General features: G+C 38.2%; 1 protein-coding gene across 1 annotated transcript in view; it reads right to left on the bottom strand.

Annotated features, from left to right (window-relative positions):
* PPFIBP2 (PPFIA binding protein 2) overlaps positions 1-24,031 on the bottom strand; it is a 90,475-nt gene that overhangs the window by 48,461 nt on the left and 17,983 nt on the right. The window contains exon 4 of the mRNA XM_066320556.1: positions 12,703-12,917. Within this exon, the coding sequence (XP_066176653.1) occupies positions 12,703-12,917 (215 nt within the window). The remainder of the gene's footprint in view (positions 1-12,702; positions 12,918-24,031) is intronic.

Genomic DNA, 24,031 nt, shown 5'->3' with positions numbered 1-24,031 from the left:
AACCCAAGAGAGCATTTGCATATATATTCATGTGTTATACATATATACAGGTAAGAATTTTCTGGAAAAGCACACACAGGTTAAAACAGATTTTAAAATAACAAGAAGAGAATGTGCTTCTTTCATGACATACAATTAAATCCATATCTTGATTTAAGAAACAGCCTACTCTGAGGGATCTAGTCACATCCCATTCAAGGATTTTTCCAACACTGGGAAAAAATACTCAGAACAAAATCTAAAAGCTGAGAAAAACAAAGTGATTCTTTCAAGATGATGAGAGAACTGCACAAACCTACTTTTTTAAAAAAAAAAAAAAGAAGACAAAGATTTCATGCAGTTGATCTATGTCTGGGCAGTTCATCAACAAAATTAAGAAAATTAAAACCCCTGCCTTTTAAAAATAAAATCCCATTTTTTTTAGCAGAGTAACAGGCACAGAAGAAAACCACCACTATTTTTACCCGAGACAAAGGCATCCCGAAAGGTCTCATACAGTTACCCCGATGAAGAATCACTTAAGTGAAGAGCTGGTGGAGAAAACTTCTCCCTTTAAAGCACAACATGGTAAACAAGAGCCTCTCCTTTCCTTTGCTATACGTTACCATGCAGGATTTGTTTTGTTGCATTGCAATCCCCGGAAGGCACAAGCACTTGCCAGAATCTATTGCCATTTGCTCAAAGTTTGATCCTAGAGTTTCATTTTTAAAGACAAAGACAGCTGATTTTCTCCCCCCTCCCTAAGCCGCCTCCTCCTACACCAAGGCATGTTTTTAATTCACTTCTCATGAAGAAACTCACACCATTTAAAGTCTGAGGCACTGAACGAGCTCCCTTCCGCATAGCGGAGAATCCTCTCTAAGACTTTGCTAAATGTGCATTTAGAAAGAGAAAACAAAACCTAGCAAACCACTTACCCTCTTTAGCCACGTGAAGTGCTTATAAATATCAATCTCACCATCCATGCTTTGGGTCCATCTCAGCAGTCACATTCCCAGGCTTAAAAGAAACTTTTGGGAGTAAGCGCTCTGCTTTGTTTTACAGGATGTAGCTGTTATTTCTTCTCCTTTCAACCCTCAACTTCTGAAATCTTCAATGCCTGGTCATATTTTAAGCTGAATTCCCTGCCCCTGTCCCCCAGTCTTATCCCAAAGGCTCCTCACAGATGTATATATAACAGGCAACTGTATAAACTTCAGGCTCCCCCCCAAACATCTGGTTTTTTTAAACAGCAGATCAGTTAGCAGCAAGAACAATGCAACTCTAAAAACACTGAAAAGATAACATGCTAAATGATCTTTAAAAAAGGATCTTTCCAGAACAGCATAAATCTGCAGGAACTGTTCCCCTTTAATGCAGAATAACAAGCTAAAAATTATTAAGCTGTCACTGAAAAACTATTCTCAAGTAATGCTTTCTCTGGCTTTCTGTTTCAAGAGTGGCTGGAACTCATTACCAAAGACCCCCTATTTCCTGTCTCTGTTCTACTCCCTGTTTATCGTAACACTACTCAGTCTTCTCAATTTATTTCAGGCTCAGACTAAACCTAAAAATAAGTTCTGCTCTTTGAATTACTTGCCTGTCCTCTCAAAAGACATTATAAAAGGGGAGGAATTCAAGGAATATTCTGTGAATAAGATAATGATCCCATAAACTGCTCTATTGCCAAAGAGGCGATTTTCCAGCCCAACAGAAGATGATGATACCCTTCCAAGGTATTTGCCTGCTCCTGCTGAAGCTGAAATCTCACAGCATGGCAGCTTTTCAAACTTGCAACACCAAGATAAACGCGCGTGCAACGCAATGCTCTGGGAAGAAGGGAAGTCTAAATTGTTGCCTGTTATTGCGGTGTCCTCTAGTGCCTCCACACAGCACTTATCCATAACTTCTGACTTTTCCCAATAAACTCCAGTTCCCAGTGTTGTTTCTCCACCTAGTTCAGAGTGGCTTTGGCCTTAAACCGGGCAGCTGCTTCTAACACACACACAAGGACAAGTGCTTGGGCAATGCCTCTCAAGACCCAAAGGCAGCTGCTCCCACGCAATCTTTGTGATCACCCCAGAACATTTGCTTTTCTCTTCACTGCCTTCAGATCCTATAGCCAGACTGACCCCTGGGCTTAGGGAGCAGTAAACCAGCAGCTTGGAAGTGCCAGTGTCCAAGCTGCCCGTAGTCCTAGTGTTAGACACAAAGGACTCAAAGTCTGAAGCTGTATAAAGCCTTTCCTACAGGGACCTGCCTCACCCATGCACCTCCCCATATTCCAGACTGGGGAAGTCACAGATATCTGACAAAGTTTTCTTCAAGGGAATGTGGGTTTTTAATATTTCTATCATTCTTGGTCCTTTTGACTTGATGGAGCTCTACTGAGAACCTCCCACAACCCAAAATAAGAGGGAAGGATATAAACAGAGACTTTCAGTTCCCTTCATGTATTTATTATCTGTTCTTAAAGTCACACGACAAGAAAAATATGACAATTTTTAGCAAGTCAGTGCTACAAGTCTTCCAAAGGGGTACCTAAAATCACCAGTAAACGTAAGGAGAAAAGAACTGTCTATTTCTAAAAGCAATGCTACAAGACAGATCTGACCCTGAGCATAGAATACACTTATTTTATGCTGTCTGAAACTGGATGAGAGTAGTTATTTCTTGAATAGCTCATACTATCTGGCAAAAATCTTAATACAATATCAACAGTGCGTTAAAAAAAAAAAAAATCAATACTTAAGAGAGTACATTTTCCTGTGCATGACAGCATCCATCATGGCTGACAAGCTGGAGACTGAATGGGGGCTGTCTTGACATTAAACATGAATGCCCAACAGTACAAAGCATTTCTTTCCCCCCAAAAAACTTATCTAATTATGGAGATTAGCAAATACATCAAACTTTATCTCTCAGCATTGCATATCCCACAGCACCACCACCATGGTGCCACAAGTTCACATTTCATCCATTTCAAAACATTGGCTCTAAGACTCCTACTTCAGTCTTATTCAGGGAAGAAGGAAATACCTCTCTTAAAACACTCCACCACAGTTTATGAGCTAATGTTTCTGTTTTTAATTTTTAAAACTACAGAAAAACTGTGTTACTAAACTTCCTGGTGCCCCAGTGGATCATTTGCATTTAGGGAAATATCCATTTCTCCTTTTAAAAGTATTTAAAATGACAACACACCTTACCTCTGCCTTGCCACTTGTGCTGGATTTCATGCAAAGGCGTCTTGATTTCTGTTAAGTCATTCTTCCTGATTAAAAGGTGAGTGTCTGAATTTTCTGCATCTTATCAGCCAGAATGTCGACAGCATACATTCCAGACAGTCACATGCTCCCTGGGAGCCTGTCACCTGCATACTGAACTTTACATCCTGCTTGAGCTTTGGTCTGAAACTTGCAGGAACCAGCTGAACGCAAATCAATTGCCCCAGATTTGCTTAGAATGCTCTTCCATGTCACTGGGGAAGCAGGTGAGCTTCTCTGGGCAGTGCGAAAACAAGGAAAATACGTTGCAATCTCAGGATTGCCTCATCAGGTTACCATTGTATGTTTTTCTTATTTTCAGGAAATCCATGTCTGTGTGTAGCTCTTCACTGAGCACCAGTTTCTGGTTCAGTGGAGAGTTAAAAAACAAAGAAGCAAAAGCCCCCCCCCACCTCCACTGCAGAACCACCACCCTCAAGTGTTACCCCAGAGAGAAACTGATCCAGCTTTTGCTCTCTTGCCCCCATCTAATTGTCTACTTTCTCCTGTGCTGTCCCCAAAAATAAAAGAACACACAAATCATGGCAATACAGATGCAATATAGAGCAGTAAACCACTTCAAGTTAGCAAAGTTTTTATGCTCCATAAGCTGTATGATAACCCATTAGGGTTTATTTGCCAGTTCCAAACTTCCACAGAAAACTGCTGACTACTGCCAGATTTGATTGGACTAAAAACTCCATTTGCAGAGCACCAAAGGTGCCAGCCCAAGAATTTTTGTGCTCATAGACAACCAACAAAACCCACTCAGCTAAGTGAGCCATTACTTTTAGTCAGCATCTCAAATACTTCAAACAAGGCTTGAAGTCTCTTTTGAATAGTAAATAAACATGCTGCGAGAGCTTTGAAACTGAAAGCAGCAACGCTTGAAATGATCAGCTACACTTCTCATGTCCCTCCATTCCAGACTATGAAGAGGCAAGAAAACATCCAGAAACCCTCTTAGGACTGTGGAGAGAAAGGCACTGTCTGGTGTTTTCCCTCTTCTACCAACACTGAGCTGAAGAAGCATAGAGCTGTTTGCTTTTCCACCACTTTCCCCCCTTATTTCTCCCACCCAGCTAGGCCTCTATGGACACTAAAAAAATTATATTTATTAACATAGTCTTAGTAATTTTACTTCTTATTTGTGATAAAATATAGGTTTTGGTGCAGCACAAATGCAAATGGTCAGTTGTGTTCTTCTATTGCCTCTGAATCTCCTGGGAAATTAAAGGGCAAAGGAATAGGAAGAATCAGAGCAGTCTTCTAGTTCCTCCTTTTCATCAATAACTTAGAGATTGTTCTGGTTTCAAATCCCATCAGCCCCTGAAAACACTAAAAGAACTTACACTTGCTCTCTTAGGCCAAGAAATAAAGTGTCCAGGCTTGCATCCTCCCAGCCCCATTGGGGAGCCCAGCAAGGATGGACATGCTACAAAAATTTATTCCTTCCAAAAAATTATTATCAGCTTTTCCTACATCTCTTCCCCTACTTCACCCCCCCCTCTCCCAATGCTAGTGTCTGGGCTGCTTTGGAAACAAAGGGATTATGACCAGATTTTAAAAGGGAAAATGTTTCCAGCATGCCAATTCACACGTGTCATTCTCATGGTGCAGAAAAATGTGAGAGCTTCAGAGTGAAAAAAGAGAGAAAATACAGGGATACTTGTGTATAAAGAAACTCAGACCATTTGTGTAGAAGACAATGGAGGAAGAAATCACTTTTGCATGGCAGGCAAAAATGGCTTCAGAAATCTAGATGAAGTATTCCCAGCAAGAAAATTTGCCTTAGAATATTAATTGTGACTGACTGATAATGTCTACACGACAGAGAAAGAAGATGCTCTTGGAAGAAAATTTTAAAATACACTGCATTCTCTAGATGAGCATCTATGCTTTGCTTGTGATAATTTAGAAAAAAAAATAAACAATATCCTGGGAAACAGACAAGAAATAACATTTTGCAGGTGCACAAATAATCCATTCCCAGCATAAAACACACTCAATCCTAATGCCTTAATTCTTGGATTGAAATCAAGAGTCAGGCTTGACTCAGAGCTAAACAGACTTAGATGGCCATTAGTTCCATGTGGTGGTTAACCCTCACCCTTATTCCATGTTGGTAATTCTTGCAGCAGGTGCTGCCACCTCTGGAGCCATTCCCATATCAGATATCCCCAGTACTGCCACGTCCTCTCTGGCCAAGCCACAAGCACTGAGAAGCTCCCTTCCCTTGGCTGGCATAAAGAATGTATAGCTGGTTCTGAGATGAAGTTACTGTCTGTTAACTCATCCACAGACATTTGCACATTCTTGGCAGTTTCACACATTCCTCACCCTAAGCTGAAATACTTTGTCCAGCCCAAGTTCTACAAGGACTGTGCCTTTTTTTCTTCTTTTTTCCACGAAACTTATTTAGAAGAGAACGTAAGAAACCTGAGTTCTCAGTTTTCACACAAAATCTGAAAAATATTTTCTACTTAAGAAACTATCAACATCACCGTGAACACTTCTCCCAGTTATATGCAGAGTATACCGATACATAAAGAAAATAATGAAAGATACTTATTTTCATCCTACCACACAGCACATTACAATGTTAGGTTTAGTTTCCTGTCTTAAATGCTTCAAAGCACTGCTGAAACTACTAAACCGGCAATAAATCTGGATATGAGACATCTGAAACAAGATATTTACTAAATATTTGCATACACACCAATAACATTACCACATAACAGTTTGCCTCTCCTTGCTATGATGCGCACCAGATTTTTTTCCTTCTAAATTCCAGAATGGAAAACATAGTAAACAACCCACCAAAACCCAAAATAGAACAAGATGCAGATAGACCTTTACAAGTCCTTATTTCTGATAAGGAATACACAAATATTCTTTTTTTAGTTTCTTTTCTTAAAAGTGTTTCATTACTGAGGAACATTAAGTCCATTGTCTCCAACTTCTGGAAAAGAATAGGATGCCAACACGTTTAGACAATATGTCCAAAATAAGTGGGGTTTTTTCCTATTTTTGAATGGTCACAAAAACTGAGAAAATATTTAGTTTTGTGTTATTAGCATACTAATCCAAAAGATAATGAAATAATTTTGTACAATAGTACAACAATATTGCTATGTTTGTCATAACTACTAATAGGTTAACCTGTCCATCCAAATTCTGAACTGTGAAATGTGAATAGGGGTTATATAAAGAAATACTTCAAAGTTATGTCCTTCTTCTATTATTAAAATAATGCCTCCAAATCAATACAGGGACCTTTTAAAACTAAATTTTGTCTCCAGTTTCTCTATGCAACCTCTACACCTTTTCTGTCAGCACCACTGTTTAAGGAAACAATTGTCTCTTACCAATCTCTCTGTTAGTAACTTTATGGAAAACATTTTCCAATGTTTTCTGTAGCTCCACTTGAAAAATACATTTATGCATTAATGTTTGTTAAATGAATACAGTGTATAACATTTAAATCAATGAAAAGTAATGCAGCTGGAGAGTCTAGTGAGAGATCAGAAGGTGAGATGGAAAAGGGACTCCATGCATAACATCAGACACAAAAGGAATGATTAACTAATGGGATATTCAGGCACTTAGTGCAAAAGAAGGCACTGAAGCCAAGAGCTGAATGAGACTTGTACAAATGAAACTGAATAAATCATCTTTTTGAAGGATAAAATTCAATTTCTGTATAAAATCATGGCTTTCTACAGAGTATTCCAGTGACAGCATCAAGGTGTGAATAGGCCACGTAGCTGACGATTGCATCGGAGGGCAAACTGCATATAGGTCAGTAGAGTACCCTGAAATCTTGGAAAGCTTACATAAAATACAGGCCCTGGTGTTAAAGCAGGAATATCACCTGTCTTCTATGTCTTCTAAGCCTCAGGCCATAACTCAATCCTGTCTAAGCACTTCTAGTCATTGTACTTTAAATCAGCTCTGTTAAACATTACTGACCATTACAAGCATGAAAGAAAATGACATTTTTGGAAAAAGATCTAAATCTGTCCTATCCATTGCAGAACTGTTTTAAACTTCTATTAGTTCTTCTAACAACATAAGTAAGGAGACCTTCATATTTCTTCTGAGCGCTACACCAGTGAGCAGCCGTAGTCAGAGGTGATGGGGTTGGTTCCCAGACAAAGCAACCACAGAACACCGGAAAAATTAGACCTGGTTTAGAAAAGTTTCATGCAAGCTCTGTATACCGGCAGTTTCACTATCTCCAAGGCATTCTCTAGTATGCATAAATGGCTGAACACACGAAGGGCACTTCTCTACTGGCTCTGGTGTCCTGTGAATTGCTCTGAACCACTTGGGGAACTCTGAGAGCATCAGATTTTCCAGTTCAGGCCTTCCCTGCATCATCAGTTCACCAAAAAGGAGCTGGAGCACAGCGGAGGACTGGGATATTCAACTTTCAGCTCTGAGTCCTTCCCAGAAAACAGAACCCATCTAATGTTTCAAGCTGGCAAAAATAAACATGAATGCTTATGGAATGACTGCTTTTCTACACTGTCCCAAGCGGGCTCTGTTGCTCCCTTTTCACTCTGACACGTGTTAATATCCCTTGGCAGTGGGGAGATCCAGCTATAAATATCTCCATCAGGACTCCAGCCGCTGAGTTCCACAGTCAGCTCTACCAGCAGTTCAATACACTGGCTTTAATTGGTGGTGCTCAGAATACATTCCCTTCCCACTCAGCTGTTGCTGAAAAATGCTATTGATATTTTTATAAAAGCGTGTTTTCAAGTAGATGGAAGTGCCCTGAACTCAGTAATTTTCTGCCTCTCTTCTGGACGGATAACTCTGTGAAATGAGTCTCGGACAAAAGTGAAACAGAGAGGCCAGTGATTAGGTTTCAGCAGAGCACTTTAACACATGCTTAAAATAAAACTTTGAAGTGATTTCAAACCTCCACGAGCTCCATCAAGTCACAGTCCTGAACTGAGCTTTAATTCAAGTCTTTGTGAAGATACTGGAGAAAAATATTCCTTGATTTTAACCCGCAGTGGAAATAATCTTCTTTGAACATGAATTAAGAGCAAATAGCAACCAAGACTGTAAGGAATGTATTCTGTTTCTGCTAAAAAGTCTGTGGTTTGACCACTTAAGAACAGATCTTCAAAAGAAACAAAGCACAGCACATATCATAAGGCAAATCACATTCTCTTAAAAATTGCTTTTCTCACACGTTACTCTACTATTTCTTCTGCTCTTCTCTTAATTTCTTCAAATTGAGGATATTTAGAAAGATTTTCAGAGTCAAGCTTCCAGAAAACATTTGAATAATCAGGAAAATACTAATGAGTTTTCAAGAATTGGCATTTTAAAGCTCATTAGATAAAGCTACATGATGGAGTGGTTTGTTTTAAATATACATGTTCCCCTAGGAGGAAGATCACATTTTGCAATCCTGAAAATGAGGCTTAAGGTCTACTGTAAGAACACAAGTGTTCCTCTTTACTCAAAAAAGGATTCCATAAAGGTGGATAGAATAAAACCCAGAATGAATAGTGTGGAAATTCATTTCGAGTTATAAAACTGTAACTAAATACATCCTCTTGCAGCTCACAAAGCCAAATTGTCATTGCAGCAGTTAATTTTTAATGCTGAAATTGCTATCTGCTTTGTGATAGGTCACGTGGTCACAGGCAATACTGAAATATTTAACAAAGAACATTGACACTATCCACAAATTGGTTTTGTATGAACTGTCCCAGATAATCCCTAGGTCTTTGTGTTGTTTTTAAGGCCAAAGAATTTATAATCATAAAGCCATGTAAAACAGGTATTTTCAAGGCAAAAGCTTTTAATACAATTCTAAAGTAGTTAATTCTATATTTAATCATGTTTTCTTATGTTTTAGATTTGCCAAAAGGTTTGTGCAACTACAGCAACTATAAAGTCCTCATTCTACATGACACAGTCTTTTAAATTCAGGGCTAACTTTGTCAAACCTGTTTCATCTATCTCAAAGCAGGGACAGCACAGTTATGCTGTATTATGCATTATATCCATTCAGGAACCTGAATTGTTCATAGATCCTAGACCACAGAAACAGATTTTAAAAATGGCCTTTTCAAAAGAAACACCTTTAATTCAACAGATGCTGTGCCTTGACTGAGAGGAAACACCAAATCACCAATGGCTCCATAAGAAAAAGGAATTAGGCAGCTGCTCTCAAAAGATTTAATAGGGAAGGTAATATCAGGTATGAAACATGACACCTAAAGTTTTCCAATTCTAGCCACATCTAAATTTTCTGACATCTTTGGTATTCACACCTAGAGCAGACAGGACAAAGAATATAGAAATTACTAGTGGCTTAAAAAAAAAATTAAATTGATCAGACCACCAAACATCACTTGGTGAGTTTCATGCCTGATAAATTCTCTAGTGTTATCAAACAGTCTAGTATCTGTAGTAGAATAGATAAATTCTCTAGTTTTATCACCATGGTTGGGTGCTATAGACCTGAAGGAAGGTGAGACCAGCTTTAGTATCTATAATCACCACAGAAATTTCTTGACTGAGCAGTGATAAACCCGTGGGCCAAAGACTAAACTCCACAGCCTGTATTTCTCTACTTGAAGGTGAAGTTCAGCACACTAAGTGGCAATTGTCAGAGCTGCAAAGCTACTTGAGTTATGAGGCCAAGGGGCAATTTTCTGCAGAGGTTATTTTCCCCATGCAGGTACGACTGATCTCTGGTTTCTAGATGTTACTCCAATAAAAACAGGAGAAAGAAGATTCTGAGATGCAATCCCAAATCCTGCTGTGTGGCAAACAGGGACACCCACCCTGGGCCTCAGAGAGCTCTCAGGGATGCATCAAGTTATGAAAATTGCTAAAGCAGAAGCAACAATCATTGTGACTTTTATCATGTAATTTGTTTAAACCCAAATGCTGGCAGTCAAATCCTGCTGTTTGATGCTATCCAGCAGGAATTAGCCTCCAATCTTCCTTCTGACTTCCCTTCCTGGGGTTTCCCAGCAAAGCAACATGGGGCAGTGGCAAAACACACATTCAAATTATTTCCATTGTTATTTCCATAGGCACATTGTTTGTATTCTTGATTAACCACGGCAGCTGAAATGACTTTTAATATAATTTTCAACCATACACTGAAGTGAATGAGAACACACTTTTCTTGAAAGAAGCATACTTATCTGCTTTTAAAAACATGAGATGGCTTTTTGTATCTTTAGGTTCTAATGTGTGCCTAATCAGGATAATTTGGAAATATTTTTGGTGCCCATTAGAGTAAAATGTTGGAGTGATTGCTGTAGTCTCTGAATTTATTCAGTGACATGCTAGAGCAGCTCTGCAGCTTCAAAGGAAGGTGATTGGACCCCAAAAAATCCCCAGATGTGGAATTAATCACCTACAAAAGAAAATCCCTCTCCATTTATAGCTGTTATTTGACCTGTAACTCTAAACAATAAAATCCCAAAGGAATCAGTTCACCATTTGCTGTTTGTCACATGCATTTCACATACAATGTTTGTTGCAATTTAATTACTGCTACTGATATTAAACATTGCTTCTTGTAACATTTCAGTTGAATACAACAAGTAAAATATACTCCAAATCTTTGTGTTGTTATTAGCCTACACTTCAGGTAGAATGCTTAGAAGAGACGTTTGGGAGCACAAATCCACTGGAGAATGTGTCACATCTGAGTGGGGTTTTTTTAATGATACTGCAGCATTTTGTAGAGTAATTATCACCAAATTGCTTTTGAGGCTTCCATTGTGAATGGATCCACTGAGATGCAGAGTTCTCATTCTTTAGAACTCACTCCCTCAGCTATCCTGAGAAATGACACACATTAAGTGGCCTGTTTCATAGCTCTGGGCTGGCATGAAGGAAATTTCAGTATGGGACACAACCATGAAACACATATTCCATTTCACTGAAACCAGCTGAATTTTATCACCTTTCTGCCACAGAAATTATACACACACTTGCAAATTATTTGCATTAAAAAAATAAAATAAGAGAGGTCTTCAAATACATGAGATTACCAGCCATTTTCAAATAATAGTCACAGCAACTATGCACTACCCTCCCTTGATTCAGAGCAGTGCAAAACGTTTTAAACCCAGCCATTTCTACACACTGCACAAGAGATACTCCAAACCACCATCTTCTCTGTTTTCTTGGTTTTGAATCCAGAGTGCCCAATTGCTTTGCCCTATGAATATTATTCTAGATACAGGTCCAATTTTACCGTAAACAACTCTGAAAATTTGTCTTTCTTGCACTAAATTCAGCTATCATACAGATTAGAAAAATTATTAAAAATTCTGCTGAGACAAGCATTTGGTATGAGCTGGCCTAAGGATATCTAAATCCTGAATCTAATACTGAAAATCCAAAGTAAACATTGCCTACACCTTTAGCTTTCAAAACTGGTACCAAATTCTCCTTCCTTCCTCTCATGTGGGCTCAAACAGGATTTTCCAGCTGCAGTCCTGCCCTCTGTGAAGAATGCCAACGAGCCAGCAGCTGACAAGTTCAAACAAAAGCAGCCACCTTCCCAACATCATCGGGTTACAGCCAGCACACGGCAGCTACTGCCGATAATAAACACCAAACCACAGGCTGCAGGCATGGTCACAGCAAAGTCACATGCACTGACAAAGCCAGAAGAAAAAAAAAAAAACAACAATCTAGGAAGTTTTCTGAAGCTGGGGAAGCCCCAGGTAGGTTTTAGTCATGAGGAACCCACCAGTACATGGCAGTGGAGAGTCTGGGGAAGGGGAATGTGTTTCTCTTCCTTTACATCCAGTCCGTCTCTTCTTTTGAGGTCTGTCTCAGAATCTGGTCCTCACCTGGTAAACCTCAGTCTTTTCCAGTGCAGTCAGATGTTTGTTCCCCATCTAGCTCAACAGGTCTCCCCTTCAGAATCAAAGGCTTTCCTGCATTTACCCCCACTGCCTGGTGTACAGGATGCTTTGGAGATTCATAATACTGATAGCAACGGAAATGCAGCAAGGAAAAGGAAAGGAGGATCATCCAGTCTGGATCTGTCTCTGCAACAGACAGTGCCAATCTATTCTAAACTGACAATTTAAAAATCAGAAGTTTTGTAAATAGTTATAAAGTTTTTATCTCCAGTAAAGAGTGAAACAAAGCGAACCAAATTTAAAAAGAAGCAGACAGAAAAGGCAACTTTTTTTGTACTTCATTTTTGCTATCTCTTCTCTCCCCAAAGATCAAAATAAGGTATTTTATCAACTTCTTCTGCTCCTATATCTGCATTGCTTTAGAAATCAGCACATAAAGCAGTGATATCCACAGCTATTATTGCTCACCAAACCCTGTGGTTTTCTAAGTATGCAGATTTCAGTTATTATAGAAATAATTTGAGTATGAAAATACTTGACCCAACCCTGTTTGCAGATGAAGTGGAAAAGCCCAAATAGCAGCTCACCAGGTTCTCCTCAAACCACTCCCTCAGACATAGGGCTGTGGCCCCTGGGATTTGGCTTCGCAGTGCTTCTTTCTCCTGAGGGTCCTCCAGCATCTCCAGGGCCATCTTCAGATCTTCCAGGAGGTGCAAAATTTGAAATGTGCCCAAGTACACTGATGGAGCAGGCGACACGATATCATAACCACCATTAGCATACTCTGTGGCTGACTTTGTGCCTAAAACAAACAAAATGAGCAGAGACAATAATGTTAGATAATTGCTTTGTAGGTGGCAAATTAATAGGTACTGCACACTATAATATTTGGACTTCAGTCTGACAAGTTCCACTCTAGGCTGGAAACCTTCATCTCAGGCTTAGAATACTTGAATTAGTCTCCAGATAAATCATTAAATCTAGATAATTAAATCCAAGAGGTGTGCATATGCATATAAAAAAAGAATTTTAAACTAGATCACATTTGCAAGGTCCAAATTATAAACTCCAAAGCTTATCCCAAATCACCTGTAATTTTCCACAGTTACCATGAGATGTCACTAACTTCTCAGCTACACCACTGAAAGTCCCCACACAGCACACTGCTCAGCAATGTAAGAATGACTGATACAGCTCTTTGACAAGAAACTGGGATCAAAACAGATCATGTTACCAGATCTAGAAAAAATATAAATGACCACGAGCAGGTTTAGAACTCTCCCGTGGAGAGCAACACTACGAAAGTTAGCAAAAAAATGGCAAATAAAACTTTTCTAGCACTATAAATTACAAAATCTCTCTAAATTGCACTCCCAACCTGCCAGTCATCTAACACCAATATTCTTTTTCTCAGCAAAAATAGGCACAAAAAACCCATAGCTCACCTATGGAAGAATTATAAATAACACAAAATCCATTATCTCCAAAACTTCTTGTCTTAGTACCCTGTGTGTTTCAAGGAGATGCACACTAAAATAAGCTCTCTTTTCTCAGTCCTGAATTTCAGATCTCAATTTCATTTAATAGGGCTTCGTATCTTTAAGAACCAGTCAGGTAGAACACTTCTATTTGCTCTACTTTTAAAAGTTTTTATTTCCAATTCATTACCTCGTGTACATAATAGATTGTACACATTCATGTTTTCTCTGGCAGAAACAATCACAATTTCCCTTCCTATTTGACTTAATGGGAGATTTTTTTAGGTTTCTGATCATTCACACTGTACTGGCTCTACACAGCATTGTGTATTCACTAGAAGACTACATAACTGATATACACAAGGGGATTTTAATAATCTCCTTGCTGTTATTCTTTGTACTCCTGTGTTTAACATAAGTTTATATGTTAGTAACGAAAGGAACAAAAATCTTCAGAGAGTCTTTGAAAATGATCTGCTAAATTAATTTTTCTCCTGAGCAGATGTATCTAATGTGATGTACAAATGTGTAAGGAATTCAGATTTTCTTCTTGAATGCACACTGCCTGGCATTAATCAGTGTTAGTTTGCATGCTGTGGTCATTTATCTACCATGATCTGGGCACTGCAAACTATGTTTGAACCCAGTGTTTCGTTTTACGTGTAGCCTGATACACAACTCATGAATACACCAACACTGTAGGTCCTAGGACACCGAAATAATTTCTGCACCTAAAGCAGCTTTTAACCAAATTGCTAATTGATCATGTAATGCTAATATTATTCCTCATGTCAATCAGTTTTGGAACAAAAACAATTCTTGGTTTCTCATTTCATCAATGCTTAGTTTTACTTAGAGCTTTTGGGAAAATTTGAATAATATTGACCAGGTTTTCTTCAAAAACTCTTTCAATGACCCAAAGTAGTCTGTCATATCTTTGGAAAAAATTGTGTGGCTTGAATTCTACCACACAATTCACATGGGGATGTTTTTTGACTGTTTTAAATAATGAAAAGCCCTCCCCAGAAGTTTTTGCAAGTCTCTGTAATAGGATTTTTCTTTTTTTATACAGGTAAAGCAACAGTCATTTTCATGACTGGAGCATTTCATATTACCTTAATCCTTTTTTCAGACCCAGAATATGCCATTTGAGCCTGTTGACTTCCGTTGCTTATGAGTTTATTTTAATACCTCAAGTGCAAGACCTCATCTTAATTTCTGGCTGAGACCATGTCCAAGATAAAGTTTCTCCAATATCCGGTGCTCCAAAGGCTGCCACACGAGACAACCTCACCCTGTAAACCAACCTTGGCTTCCTGAATTGCTTCCTCTGGAGGGGAGGATCAACTGACTGGTTTGCAGGACTTGTGTTCTTGAACCACTAAATGATATTTTCTTATGTGTTTCTGTGCTCTCAGCTACTCAGACCAGCTTGTTTCTTTATCTCCTAATGCAGATGAATATGAAACTATTAAACTAAAAATAGCAGAGGTCTAAATTGCATAAGGGCCATTTGGATCATATAACCAATGACATCTTTTCATTCAGCCAAGAGAGGCTTATTACATTCTGAGAGATGCACACACAAACAGATACATGACATTGACTTCTTCACAGCCTTGATTCCTTGGTTAGTGGGCCACTTCTCACTCTTTCTTTCAGAAAACCCTATGCAAATATTCTCTTTTTGCTTAGCAAGCACTTTTCACTCTAGAAAATCAGACAGGATTCAAAGCTATTTTGTAATCAGCTCTGGTGGCTACCCCTTCAATGAACTGGCAATTTAAAATATTTTTGGAATGGGAAAAGCTAAAAGGAGCATTCTGCTATAGATTTTTTTCATGTTATTTGTATGAATATGTTTCTATTAGAGACAGACAAGAAAAAAACACCAAGCAAAATTCCACACAATCCAAACAAAACCACAAACTTATAGGCCCACAACAAATACTTCAAGCGAGAGAAAAAAAAGCCAAGCTAAATGCAATTTAAAACAACTCTTCAGGAGTTCTGTTAATGGTGCTAGGTAGATAGTTTATACAGTCAAATATACACTTACATCAAATGTAACTTTCTGTAGGGCAGCATTGGTAACACCTGTGTTCACCAGCCCAAGTGACTCACTCTGTATTACCTCATGCCTCAATCCTTGCCTTATCATGACTACAACATTCCTGGTAACATCAACCTTCCCCAGAAAATAATTCCAGGTTCTGTAGGAAAATTCAGTGTCAGTGATTGTCACACATTTCATCGTGCCTTTATTTGATTTGCCTCTACCGAAATAGCAGGGAAAACAACGTGTACACACATGGACTGTTACCTTTAAGAAACTATTTCTACAAAGGACAAAATCTCTACACGGCTGGAGCACGGGCAGAGCCAGCCAGGAATTCTGTGATTTCTTGAGACTGAGCATATTTCTTATGCTTCCTTGAGTTATCCCAGGCTCTTCAACAGAGAGCTCAGACTGGCAGAATTCTCTACATCCTCACATTTTGCAAAATGCTGAATTACTTTAAAAATGGTTTGCAATGGATTGCTAACATGGTACTTTTTATTGTCCTGGCTGCAAGGGAAAATAGACGATTCCTTTGAACGCAACAAATAATGCACTTTGTACTAGGTACAAAAATGCAGAAATACTAAGCCAAACTCAGCATTTTAATTCAGAAAACTTCCTGATTTGCTGCTAAAATTCAAATGCATCACGGGCTGGCTTCTCTCGTTTGCTTTCCATGTAGTTTCATATTAAGTAGGATTGCACTGCTCACCAGAAGGACAAGAACACACCCTGGAAAACAGAAGTGTGTAGGAGTAAATAATTGTATTTCTTTGCATGGCTTTAAACCTTGATATCACCATCATGCAAAGTACATGAAGTTTTAGCAGCAGACAATAAGAATTTGGATATCCTTGCAGATTAATGGAAATAAAAAGGGATGCCACACAACATTCCTTGTTTACCAGCATTTTCTACCATTAACACCTCTTTATATGTGTGTAACTTTATTATACATAACTGAAGAGGGGAAGACTGCAGTTCAAACATCAGAATTTTAGCAATACTCAGGAAAAAATGAGTGCAGCTTTGAACTCATGCAAAAGTACACAATTTTTTTTTTGAGTTAGTCACAGTCTTCCTGTACCTCACTTCTTTTTCCAGGGTTAAACAGGACACAGGAGATTCTTTTGTCGTGATGTTTATATAATGCCCAACACCATGGTTTCCTAGTGTACTACTGGATCACAATTATTCATCGTGAATGTTCACTTTAGAAGAGCAGCAAAGAAGGAAAAAAGAAAGGGAGAAAGTGTTGAAACGAAGACATTCCAAGTAGCTCACTCCTGGCCTCCCCAGTCAGTGAGTTAAGGAGCTCAAATGCAGCTGCACATCATATGCAGGCAGAAAGAATAAAATAAGTAATAAAGCAAGCAAAACAACTTTTAAGTTACACATTTCTTACACCCTGACCGTGCAAGCTCATTTCTCTTTCAGAGTTCCGTGCAATTAGCAGAGCGGCTTCAAAGAAACATTCCTTTTGGGCAAATACATAACCTATTCAGAAAATAGCACTTCTGGTAACTTGCAAAAAATAAGTTACTAAGCACAAGTAAAGAAAGAGGCAAAGGCCCTACCAGTCTGAAAATACCCTCTCAGCTTCTGTTGTATGTGTTCATCTATCACAAGGCTTCCATCTCTCTTAGCAGTACATACTGTGTCTGATCCCCTGCATTCATCCTTTTCATCTCAATTTTTAACTCTCAAACTGGCTGAGTTTTGAAAAAAAATTCCAGGTAATGCACAACTCACCCATCAGTGGTTAAAAAGACATTTTCCTAGGACTGCTGGCTCCTTTAGGTCAGAAACCAGCAAAAACCAACAAATACCCCACAGCAAACACCAAAAACTACATCTGTGCTGGGTAAGGATGGCTTTCTACGGAGCTGAAATACTCATGAGTAACAATTCTAACATCTGACCAACAGTGGTTAGGATAAAGTTAAAAACATACATTTCCTCTGGCCTTCCAGTCAATCATTACACTGCTAGGGAACACATTTTTACCTGAATTTTTACTCAGTGAGCATATAGGTTGTCCAAGTTCTTCCTCTCTCCTTCAAGACTAAACGGTGTAATTTTCTTTGAAGCACAGTTCTCTTTTTTGCACGAAGACAGCCTTGAAAAAGTGAATTTATGTAAACTAGCAGTAAGGGCTGCACAGAACATATTTCAGCCTCCTCCTTCCTAAGCCTCCTGCAAAATGAGTGAAGAGGAAGCTCACACAATCCTTTCTTCTCACACTCTAATGCAGAATACATCACAAATGGTGTGTTTTGAATCACAGCTCATATTAACTTCTCCTCAAATCTCTGCTTTTAGATCTTTAACTACAGGGAAAAGGCAACTATTAAGCTGGATTAGCAGGAAGCCCTAGGAAAAAATTTCCAAGCCTAGAAACTCTAATGACCACATTGAGATGAGAGCTTCACACAGCTCAGATGATTTTCAGCTGAGCTCTGCCTACAATCACACATGGAATCTTTGAGACAATTTCCACAACTGTCTATAATTTCTTATGCAAATTATAGGTGTAACTACTCAGGTTTCTTTCCTATATGCTTCTAGACGCCAAATTTTGATGTGCAGCACTTTTAGGGACTGCACACACACATTTAAAACAAAAAAAAGTCCCTCCTATCCAAAAACACAAGCTAAGCAGCCTGGTGGAAAAAAAGAGGATCGATTATGCAGCTGTAATGGAGGTTTGAGGTTGAGTCTCCATTGGACAGGAAAAAACAGGACCAACACATTTATTAAAGATTAAAAAATACTTGCAAGAATTCCGGGCGGTTTTTTAATTGCACTTTAAAAAGGAGTGTATTTAGGGCCAGTAGTGAAACTAGTAGTCTAAGCAAAACAGTGTTTTTAGAACAAAAATCTGTAATTGTTTGTAATAAGCAGAAGTAAGAGCACTCTGTGAGGAAAAGAAGGAAACTTGTTTCATTAAGATTACATTGTTTTCATTTTTAAAAGACTGTCAAATCCATTTCATTCGCTTAAAATAAGAATTGGACAAGATATGATTTTGAACTTAATGGTATCAAACTTCTTTAAATTTAAATCTTAGATTTCTCTTCACTTGCCTATTAAACAACTGCCTCACTCATGTACTGAAAACCAGATCACATCATACAAACTACAAAAGAATCTCTGTGTCTCAGATTTTCAATCCTGTGGGGTTTTGGCCATCATGGTTCAAACTGCCTTTCTTTGACACATGTTGTATCTGCAGCTATTTTGGTTTCTGTTTCTTTCCAGTCCTTCCTCAAAACTCAACACAAACAGCAATGATGTATGGAGTTGATCTGGTTTAAGTGCAATGCATTACTGCAGTTTGGTAAGCTGGTGTAGGTGTCTAGGACAGGACAGTATTTTTGCTGCATTATACTAAAAAAACACCTATTTCTTGTCAGAAATTAAGAATTTAAAGTAGCATATTTAAACCGTAAGTATTTTTCCATTTTGAATTAAACTCCCGTTTTCAAGAAAACCTCTAATTTTGTTCTTTTGCTGGAAAGGCAGAAACGCATGCAAGGGTAGCCAAAGACCAAACTGATCAGTAAATCCATTTGACTTGGACCTTTAAAGGACCACTCTGCCTTACAGAAAACACTTTTAAACACCCCATTTTTTTAAGATGATAATTTAGGATTTATAAGAAAGATGCTCCCAGTGCTTTCAGCTCTGCAACTTCTGTAGGACTGTTTACAGAGGGAATCCACCCATCCTGCAAACAAGATCCATGCTGTGTTCATGATTTTGAGAAAGTGAGAATGGGAAGCATGTTTGGGGACAGCTGTAGTGACCTCTTGCAAAGTTAAGCACTCAAAATTGAGGAAATTCCAAAGGTCAGGTTGCTCTGGCAACCCTGGGCAAGGGATCAGTAGCCAATGCTGCACATGCACAAATCAGCACACAAGGCACCCTGATTTTCATACGCTTTTAAAACATGGGTCAAAAATGCACCTGGACACTTATGTGAGGTCTTAAGCTGAAGGACACAGCACATATAAAAGCTTTAATTAACAGCTCTTATAGGTATAGGTTATAGTAACAAATGGCTGCAATGGTTATTCAAGAGTGTACGTTTGTTTTAGGTTTTGTTAACAAAATTAAAAGCAAGGCCACTGAGAGCTGACAAGAAAAATGATGAATTAAGTAACTAGAAAAACAATGAACTGCTCTATTTTTAAATGTTTAAAATATTTTTAATTGCTGTAAATAAGTTATTGTTGATATCTGAGGAATTAACTCATAGGCTTTTCTGAAGTCAAGTATCTGAAGATAAATGTCAACACCTTAAACAAATTTTAAGTGCTATAAAATAAAACCCCACAAATTATAAACCATAAATATTGTGTTAGGCTTTTAGATTTCCTCTTTTAATATCCTGGATGTTTATGGGTCACACACAATTTTTATCTTTCCCTTCCCCCCAAGCCCTCATCATTCTTGACACATAATGTTCTGGAATTGTTATGACAGGAAGTTATATGTTCCTCTATCAAAGACCTCGTTTCAAGTAATTTTCTATGTAATTTCCTTTTTCATATCTCTATTGCTATAATATCTATACATAAACACACTGTAGTTAATGGTTAAAAAAGCTGCAATATTATAAATTCACAAATGCTCACCTTACTTAATGAATAGCAGTAACAAGAGAAACAAGTGCTCTAGACATACTATTTCTTTTGTTCAGAAAAAAGAGCCTAAATCATTGACTGAAAAAATCACAGACTATAAAAAGGAAGTGCACTACTCATAACTGAAGCATGGCCTTTTAACACAATTATTTAGAAAATGCAAGAAAACCACAGCAATTGTTGTTGTCCACTTACTCTGATCTACAATGAAGCAAATTACTTAGTATTTAAATTGTTCTGTTTTGCTTATTATTTTAACTACAGTCAGTTCAGTGCTCTGAAGTGAAATTCTATGAAGATTCCTTCCTGTTACGATTATAAAAAGTTATATACCTCTGCAATAGAAAACAAACTTTGAATTTGAAAGTATTGTGAATCTTGAACTGGATTTAAGTGATAAAAATATAAAACCATCTGGAAGTGAACAAATTGCAAAGAAAAAACAGAAGCCACTTTCGAGCCATTCTACAAAGTCACAGCTGTGCCCATCAGCTGCACGTCAGCCAGCACGGACTTCAAATGAGACCCACCAGCACCACCCCAACACACACACAAAAATAGGATTAAGTGCTCTCTGTCTGGTCTGGAAAATCTCAATCCCTCATGAAGCAGAACAGAGATGTCCATCCTCTTCACTTAAAGTGCTGTGAGACCGAATCAATCCTGTGATATGCAGCTATTCAGGGGTGAAGGATGAAGTCACTAGGAAATATGGTGATTTCCTCTTATTTATCTAGGAACTCAGTGAAAATTGTATTCCACAGAACCTTAAGTCCATCCAAAGGAGTTCAAGTAAGTGTCAGAATTCTTTTTGGTTTAGAATCCAAGTTCTAATCACTTATTAGAGGTGATTTAATAATCCTCACAAACAGGTCTTCCTTCAAATTCTGGCTGGTAAATCCCACGAGGAAAATATATCAAAGTTAAACTAAAAAGCCTGTGTATCTCTTAAGTACAATTTCCTCTGAAGGCCCCTTTTCCAGCAAGGCTGTGGAAAGTGGTTGGGTTTGTAACACAGCAGCCAAAGCCATGAACTGAACACCAACATTCTCCCAGCCCAGGAGAAGGGAATTCAAACATGAATACTCCTTGCACAACTCCTTGCCCAACTTTTTAACTGTATTTATTTTATAGTTTTTCTGTGCTAATACTGAAATATTCATATAGACCCATGTGATAACACATTTAACTTTCTCATTATTTTCCAGTGAGCAATAATTGCAGGCACTCTGGTTAAAAGGAAACTCAGTAATTACATTGATGACTTGGTGAATTTGAAGAGAGACTGTAGCTGCAGCAAACTCTATTGTGATGGGAGTTTTTAGACCTTAAAATTTATGGTCACTACTCACAAAGGGAAAAAATGGATTTACAAATTGATGATGGAGAGAAGCAGTTTGATATAAAATAATTGTAAAATAAAAACTGTATAACTTTGTTATGATATATAGCAAAGAAAAATAACCAAAAATCTACAGTCCTATAAAAAACCAGATTTTAATAAATGGGTACAAGCTGAATAAAAGAAGAAGTAATAACTTGGTTAAAGCTCAAAGGGAAGCAATGCCAAAGTCACGCACCTTAAATGAAGGATGAGTAGACAGATCTGATATGTGGTGCTCCCTTTAGAGGCAGCCTCTGTTTGGAGTGCAAGTCACTCCAGCTAATGGATAAATGATGTGCATTGACAATCACATTAGCCCTTTTTTGCTATTTTAGTCAAATAAGGCTAAGCATTTAGCGTGCCTAATTCATATAGCTCTGAGGGCGGGTTATCAGTACAGATGTACCGAGGCATAAAAGACTTGGGAACACTGACCTATCTGTCAAATTTGATCAGGCCCAGTGAAATTCAATTTGTTAATCTTGCCTCACAATCCTCCCCTCGTGCAGTCTGAGCACTAATAGGTTTTCTGTTGCCCTGAGAATGAGCACAGGCTGCAGTGGGGCATCTTGGTTGGATTAATCAGAATCATGCATGAGAGATGTTTCCTCTTGGAGCAAGGGGTAGGACTTCCAGAATTGAAAGGCTAAAAGTGCAAAATCTGTAAACACTTGTAATATATACTTGCATATACCTAGTTTTTCCCCTAACAGACAAGGCCACAATCCAATATTTTAGTGATAATAAAGAGAACAAAATAAATGAGGGTTGATTAAAGAGAGTGAATGCTGGTTTTGTACGTGTATATACACATTTATGCTCAAGCTTCAAAAGTTAAGCAAAGTCAGATATACACCTCTGGTCCTCTCAATTCTCCAAAATGGGATTAGTTTTGTGCCTAAAGATGAAGTTTCTGAGGGCAAGAGAAGCATGTCACTCTGCTAGTATTCACTCAGGCCTCACTGAAAAAGAAAATATCTTTTTTATCAGCTACTTAAGTTTACATCAGTCATGAAGTTTAACCTTGGTCTTTAAATCCTGGAGATATCCACAGAATCTGGATACAGTGAACTGAAATAGCACAGGCTCTTAAGAATTGATTTTTTGCTGATTCCTGTCAACTCTAAGAGAAGCTACATTTGTACAGATGATTTTTCCCATATTTGAAGAAATCTCAGTCCTGGTTTGTTTCAGTATAACCTTACAGTCATCCTTTCAGAGGCGTTTTCCACCTTATTTTTTCTCTCACCATAGAGGAAAAGAGACCATTCCTGTTTTCTAGTACATCCCAAATTGCATACAGAAGCTTACTGGATTGAATTAGGGAGAATCAAACTTGAATAATCATTCTGTTCCTCAGTTTCAGACAAATTGGGATAATATCCCAACATAAGTATCCCAAATATAGACTCCAGCAGATCTTCTTGGTCCTTCAATTATGCCAGAACATTCAAGAAATAGTTCTGGAACACACAGAACATTGGCTAGAGGAGAATGACAAAAGATTTAACCCATCTGAAAAAAGCTTTATTTATTCCTACAAAGGAAAATAACAAAGAAATAAGCTCAGCAACATTTCCAAACAACTGAGTTTTCACTAAGTATAGGAATAAATCAATGTTTCTTTATTAGCACAGGTAGATATAACTCAATCATATGGGAAGCACTCAATTAGCATAGATGAGGCTTGACAGATGCACTGTCTGGGAAATATTTAATTTCTTCTCCCATTAGATATCTTTATATAAGCCTGTTTTCCATGCTACGCTGCCTATCAGTGGACATTAGACTGAAAAGGTAAGTAATGGAAAGCCACAAATTCAGCTCTCCTGAAGAGGCTGCCAATCTGCTCATGACCAACCATGCACTGTGGAAATAAACTCCATGTGCCACTGGCATGTCAGAATCTTTTTAGTTTAGAGCTTGGTCACCAGCACAGAAGAGCCATGGTGAGCTGATATGCAGTGAATAGTTCTCTCAACATGTGCTTTGCTTCTCTGCATCACTGTTCTACACCACCAAGACAGCCAAGTGATGGAGGCAAAAGTGATGTCATTTGAAAGCCTGGAAAAACTTAATTTTCTATTCCTTATTTATCAAGATTAAACCCTGAAATGGTATGGCACAAACAATCTGAAGAAGGAGCAGGGAGAAATATATTAAAACCAACCAACCCAAAATGAAAGCTATCCCCTGGCTTCATCATTCTGGCATAAAACTCCACAAAAAATAGGATTTTCTTTGGCTATCACATATTTCAATTTAATCAGATATGCCACATACTCTGAGGCTATCTTTCCATACCATGAAAAAACACCCAACACTTAACACCTATCATCATAA

The sequence above is a fragment of the Sylvia atricapilla genome, chromosome 6, assembly GCF_009819655.1.
Source record: "Sylvia atricapilla isolate bSylAtr1 chromosome 6, bSylAtr1.pri, whole genome shotgun sequence".
Lineage (NCBI taxonomy): Eukaryota > Metazoa > Chordata > Aves > Passeriformes > Sylviidae > Sylvia > Sylvia atricapilla.
The sequence above is the reverse complement of the archived record's forward strand: the minus strand, read 5'-3'. Positions and strand labels throughout refer to the sequence as shown.